At 39.2% G+C, this 6,666-nt stretch overlaps 1 protein-coding gene and 1 non-coding gene across 2 annotated transcripts in view; one reads left to right on the plus strand and one right to left on the minus strand.

Annotated features, from left to right (window-relative positions):
- PRUNE1 (prune exopolyphosphatase 1) overlaps positions 1–4,933 on the minus strand; it is a 16,991-nt gene extending 12,058 nt beyond the window's left edge. Inside the window, exon 1 of the mRNA XM_028488865.2 lies at positions 4,689–4,933. Coding sequence (XP_028344666.1) covers positions 4,689–4,769 — 81 coding nt within the window. The 5' untranslated portion in view covers positions 4,770–4,933. The remainder of the gene's footprint in view (positions 1–4,688) is intronic.
- A 1,239-nt stretch (positions 4,934–6,172) lies between these two features.
- TRNAG-UCC (transfer RNA glycine (anticodon UCC)) lies at positions 6,173–6,245 on the plus strand. Its single transcript has one exon. It is a non-coding gene; the product is annotated as a tRNA-Gly (tRNA).
- Positions 6,246–6,666: the final 421 nt, after the last annotated feature.

Below are 6,666 nucleotides of genomic sequence, written 5' to 3' on the forward strand. Positions count from 1 at the left end.
CTCAAGATTGCTTTGGCTATTCGGAGTCTTTTGGGTCTCCATATAAATTTTAAGATTTTTTTGTTCTAGTTTTGTAAAAAATGTCATTGGTAATTTGATAGGGATCGCATTGAATCTGTATATTGCTTTGGGTAGAATAGTCATTTTCACAATATTGATTCTTCCAATCCAAGAACATGGTATATCTCTCCATCTGTTTGTGTCATTGTTGATTTCTTTCATCAGTGTCTTATAGTTTTTTGAGTACAGGTCTTTTCCCTCCTCCAGTAGGTTTATTCCTAGGTATTTTATTCTTTTTGTTGCAATGGTTAATGGGATTGTTTCCTTAATTTCTCTTTCTGATCTTTCGTTGTTAATGTATAGGAATCCAAGAGATTTCTGTGCATTAATTTTGTATCCTGCAACTTTATCAAATTCATTGATTAGCTCTAGTAGTTTTCTGGTGCCATCTTTAGGATTTTCTACGTATAGTATCATGTCATCTGTAAACAGTGACAGTTTTACTTCTTCTTTTCTGATTTGTATTCCTTTTATTTCTTTTTCTTTTCCGATTTCTGTGGCTAGGACTTCCAAAACTATGTTGAATAATAGTGGTGAGAGTGGACATCCTTGTCTTGTTCCTGATCTCAGAGGAAATGCTTCCAGTTTTTCACCATTGAGAATGATGTTTGCTGTGTGTTTGTCATATATGGCCTTTATTATGTTGAGGTAGGTTCCCTCTATGCCCACTTTCTGAAGAGTTTTTTTTTATCATAAATGGGTGTTGAATTTTGTCAAAAACTTTTTCTGCATCTATTGAGATAATCGTATGGTTTTTACTCTTCAATTTGTTAATATGGTGTATCACATTGATTGATTTGCGTATACTGAATAATCCTTGTATCTCTGGGATCAATCCCACTTGATCATGGTGTATGAGCCTTTTAATGTGTTGTTGGATTCTGTTTGCTAGTATTCTGTTGAGGATTTTTGCATCTATATTCATCAGTGATATTGGTCTGTAATTTTCTTCTTTGGAGTATCTTTGTCTGGTTTTGGTATCAGGGTGAGAATTCACCTGTGAAGTCATCTGGTCCTGGATTTTTGTTTGTTGGAAGATTTTTAATCACAGTTTCAATTTCATTACGTGTGATTGGTCTGTTCATATTTTCTATTTCTTCCTGGTTCAGTCTCGGAAGGTTACACCTTTCTAAGAATTTGTCCATTTCTTCCAGGTTGTCCATTTTATTGGCGTAGAGTTACTTGTAGTAGTCTCTTACGATGCTTTGTATTTCTGCGATGTCCGCTGTAACTTCTCCTTTTTCATTTCTAATTGTATTTTATTTTTAAAAAAGTTATTTATTTTATTTATTTATTTTTGGCTGTGTTGGGTCTTCGTTGCTGCATGTGGGCTTTCTCTAGTTGCAGCAAGTGGGGGCTACTCTTCATTGTGGTGTGCGGGCTTCTCATTGTGGTGGCTTCTCTTGTTGCAGAGCACAGGCTCTAGGCGTGTGGGCTTCAGTAGTTGTGGCATGTGGGTTTAGTAATTGTGGCTCGCGGCCTCTAGAGCACAGGCTCAGCAGTTGTGGTGCACGGGCTTAGTTGCTCTGTGGCATGTGGGATCTTCCCGGAGCAGGGATCAAACCCTGCACTGGCAGATGGATTCTTTTTTTATTTTTTATTTATTTATTTTTTCTTATTAGTCATCCATTTTATACACATCAGTGTATACATGTCAATCCCAATCTCCCAATTCATCACACCACAACCCTCACCCCCCTTGCTTTCCCCCCTTGGTGTCCACACGTTTTTTCTCTACTTCTGTGTCTCAATTTCTGCTCTGCAAACCAGTTCATCTGTACCATTTTCTAGGTTCCACATATATGCGTTAATATACGATATTTGTTTTTCTCTTTCTGACTTACTTCACTCTGTATGACAGTCCAGATGCATCTACGTCTCTACAAATGACCCAATTTCATTCCTTTTTATGGCTGAGCAATATTCCATTGTACATATGTACCACATCTTCTTTATCCATTCGTCTGTCGATGGGCATTTATGGCAGGTGGATTCTTAACCACTGCTCCACCAGGGAAGTCCCTCATTTCTAATTTTATTGATTTGATCCTCTCCCTCTTTTTCTTGATGAGTCTGGCTAAAGGTTTATCAATTTTGTTTACTTTCTCAAAGAACCAGCTTTTAGTTTTATTGATCTTTGCTATTGTTTTCTTTGCTTCTATTTCATTTATTTCTGCTCTGATCTTTTTCTTTCCTTCTACTAACTTTGGGTTTTGCTTGTTCTTCTTTCTCTAGCTCCTTTAGGTGTAAGGTTAGATTGTTTACTTGAGATTTTTCTTGTTTCTTAAGGTAGGATTGTATTGCTATAAACTTCCCTCTTAGAACTGCTTTTGCTGCATCCCACAGGTTTTGGATCATCGTGTTTTCATTGTCATATGTCTCTAGGTATTTTTTGATTTCCTCCTTGATTTCTTCAGTGATCTCTTGGTTATTTAGTAACGTGTTGTTAAGCCTCCGTGTGTTTGTGTTTTTTACATTTTTTTCCCTATAACTTATTTCTAATGTCATAGTGTTGTGGTTGGAAAAGATGCTTGATATGATTTCAATTTTCTTAAATTTACCAAGGCTTGATTTGTAACCCAAGGTGTGATCTATCCTGGAGAATGTTCTGTGTGCACTTAAGAAGAAAGTGTAACTGCTGTTTTTGGATGGAATGTCCTATAAATATCAATTAAATCTATCTGGTCTATTGTGTCATTTAAAGCTGTGTTTCCTTATTAATTTTCTGTCTGGATGATCTGTCCATTGGTGTAAGGGAGGTGTTAAAGTCGCCCACTATTATTGTGTTACTGTAGATTTTCTCTTTTATAGCTGTTAGCATTTGCCTTATGTATTTAGGTGCTCCTGTGTCGGGTGCGTATATATTTATAATTGTTATATCTTCGTCTTAGATTGATCCCTTGATCATTATGTAGTGTCCTTCCTTGTCTCTTGTAACAGTCTTTATTTTAAAGTCTATTTTATCTGATATGAGTATTGCTACTCCAGCTTTCTTTTGATTTCCATTTGCATGGAATATCTTTTTATTGTTTTGGGTTTGTTTCTGTAGGTCCTTTTCTTCTCTTGTGTTTCCCACTTAGAGAAATTCCTTTAGCATTTGTTGTAGAGCTGGTTTGATGGTGGTGAATTCTCTTAGCTTTTGCTTGTCTGTAAAGCTTTTGATTTCTCCATTGAATCTGAATGAGATCCTTGCCAGATAGAGTAATCTTGTTTGTAGGTTCTTCCCTTTCATCATTTTAAATACATCATGCCACTCCCTTGTGGCTTGTGGAGTTTCTGCTGAGAAATCAGCTGTTAAGCTTACGGGAGTTCCCTTGTATGTTATTTGTCATTCTTCCCTTGTTGCGTTTAATAGTTTTTCTTTGTCTTTAATTCTTGTCAGTTTGATTACTTTGTGTCGCCAAAGGTCAAGTTTGAATGAAACAAAGCTGATACTTGAACTCAGGTCTGTCATCAGAGCTGGTGTTCTAAATTACTATATTATACTATTCCTAACAAAGGAGGAAGAGAGGAAATGGCAGGGCAGACCATGAAAAGAGGACTACCATTTTCCAGCACAGAGGCAGCCTGGGCAATGGTAGAGTTATCAGATACCTACAGAGTTCCAGAAGGACCATGGCAGGGAGAAGGGGAGATTTAGGAAGGTGGGGAGAGGTATTTCTTACGGTCAAAGCACCCTTTCCTTCATGACATGATTAGTAAGAGAACATTGTGCCTAGCAATGAACCTTACATATGATATTATGTTTAATGATTACATCACACTAATTAGTAGGTGGTAATATGACATTTACAGAATCAGAAACCAACTGACTTGCCTTTGGTCAAAGAGCAAGCAAGTGGCAAATCTGGGACAGAAAAGCCTATCTATCTGCCTTTAAAGGCTGTAGTTCTTTCCACAATGCCAAACTACTTTCCCCTGAATGAAATTACATTTGCTTCCTGGAGGAGAAGATAAAGGCAAAGAGAGGTGGGAAGGAGCGGACATACCTTTTATGCACAAAAAAGATTATCTAGCTGTATTCAGACCAGTCTTCAGCAGTCCTCACTGCTAAGAAATCCGAAGAATCTCTGGACTGCCTTAAGTCCACTTTTAAATTCTTCCCTGGGCTTATCAGTAACCAATAGAGGAAAAGAAAGGGGAGGAGGTGGGAAAGGTGGCCAAATGGAAGCTCAGGGAAAAAAACTAAACCTGCTTCTAGACCACTTCTCTACAGAGTTAGCACAAACTGGTTAAGTAGTAGAAAAGGTTTCTCATCTGTTTCCAATTTTCAAGGCAATAAGGTAAAAAGAAAGGAACTGATTTTCAGGGGTGAGGAATTAATGATTAAACCAAGAATCAAGTTTTAACTCCAGATTTATAACACGTCCTTTTAACCTGATTTCAATTCCTTCTAAGTAGGAATTGTGTCTCTAATTCTCTTTGGAATCTCCCTTTCTCAACAAGAGTATGATCAAGGATATTCACACATAGAGAGAATGGAAAAAAGCGGGTAGTGGCGATTCTGGAGACAGATCAAGGACCTCTGGATAAATACAAGAACGAAGGAGAGGTCTTTACAGCACAGGACAGTGCGTACAGGCAGAACTCTGTAGGGTCCTCGGGCTGGAGAAGGGACAGGGACTCACCGTCACTCGGAGTGCTGCGTGGGGACAGAAAACTGCCAACTGCCGCACTGGCTCATTGTAAGTGTTGAAAAAGATAGTCATGGCGACCAGGGCATCGTAGCTGTGAGCCTGGCAGAAGGCGTGAAGATCTGCAATGAGGCCAGACCTCTGCAGAAAGGCCTAAAACAGAAGAAATGGACAGGGTTGAGGGCTGCCACTGGATCCTCATTATCACCCTCAACAGAAGATGCTTATGAAGGGTTTTTTTGCATGTTAACCTGGGATTTGTACTCCATAAAAAAGGTATCTAATGTTTACTCTGTGCTATTTATGTGCTGGAAGGCAATATATAGAATGAGGAGAATGAGCCTTTCTATGAGGCCATTCTATGAGCCTCACAGAATGAGGCTTTGGGTTCAGACAGAATTGGTTTGAAAATCAGCTCTGTTACCTATCAGCTATATGATCAAGGTTCCCTGGACTTAAGTTTCCTCATCTGTAAAATGAGGATAAATCATTTACCAAACTTGATTGTTTTAAGAATTAAAAAAATGATAATGTACGTAATGTGCCTGGTATGTCCAAGGCTATCCTGCTCTTTCAATCAATCAAGCAAGGTCTTTGCCTTGAGGGTATTTTTATTCTAAAACAGAACAATGGCGCATACAAATAAGTACAGACACATGACATCTGCATCCTTGGCTCTTCATTCTTTGTCTATCTATCTATATTCTTCTCCAAAATCTCACACAGTATTTCCTCCAATGAATAATACCACCAGCTGCTTTAGATCAGGGTTTTTCTTTATCCTTAGCATTTCTAATGAGTCAGTTTGTACTATGATTATGGTACTCGGCAAGCCTTTTGTGTTCTTATGTCTGGTTACCAAACTAGGTTATAAGTAGCAAGGGAAGAGGCTGTGCTATTCTGTTTCAGTTAATTATTTAGTAAAAATTTTTACATGTTATTTAGGGGAAAGCTGTGCAGTCTATGAGAGTACATGTTCAGATCAGTTGAATGATTTAAACCAATAAGATATGGAACCAGGTATTAAAATACCACTGTCGGGCTTCCCTGGTGGCGCAGTGGTTGAGAATCCGCCTGCCTATGCAGGGGACATGGGTTCGTGCCCTGGTCTGGGAAGATCCCACATGCCGCGGAGCGGCTGGGCCCGTGAGCCATGGCCACGGAGCCTGTGCTCCGCAACGGGAGAGGCCACAACAGTGAGAGGCCCGCGTACCACACACACACAAAAAAACCGAAACAAAACAAAACAAAACACTATCAGAGTTATATTCATTCACCCATTCGACAAAATTCACTGAGCATCCACTATGTGCCAGGCATTGTCAAAGGTGCTGGAGATACAGCAGAAACAAAAGAAATAGGGTCTCTGCTCTGGTGGAGTTGATAAACTAGCAGAGGAATATAGACAATAAACAAGGAAACCATGGAACATGATTATTTCAGTGTGCTAAGTGCTATGAAGAAAACAAAATGGGAATTCCCTGGCAGTCCAGTGGTTAGGACTCTGTACTTCCACTGCAGGGGGCCCAGGTTCAATCCCTGGTCAGGGAACTAAGATCCCACAAGCTGCATGTACAAAAAAAAAGTAATATTTAGAGATTTTTGAGCACGGAGGATATTACTTTAGTTAGGGTGGTCAGGAAAAACCTCTTAAAAGTGAAGACACCTGAGCTAAGTCCTGAATGAAAAGAAGGAGCCAGCTCTGCAAAAGGAGTGCAAAGGCTCTGAGTTGAGAGCTAAGAGTGAACTTAATGGTTCTGAAAAACAGAAAGAAAACTGGGGTGGCTATAGTACTGAGAGTGTAGGAATGGGGCTGGAATGAAGAAGTCAGAGAAAAGGACAAAGGCCTGATAAAGGAGGGCCCTATAAACCACTGTAAGGCCTTTAGATTTTATTAGAAGTGCAATGAAAAGGCAGTAAAGGGAGGGGGCCAATAGGATCTGACATATCTTTTTTTTTTATCTCAGTTCCC

The sequence above is a fragment of the Physeter macrocephalus genome, chromosome 4, assembly GCF_002837175.3.
Source record: "Physeter macrocephalus isolate SW-GA chromosome 4, ASM283717v5, whole genome shotgun sequence".
Classification (NCBI taxonomy): domain Eukaryota; kingdom Metazoa; phylum Chordata; class Mammalia; order Artiodactyla; family Physeteridae; genus Physeter; species Physeter macrocephalus.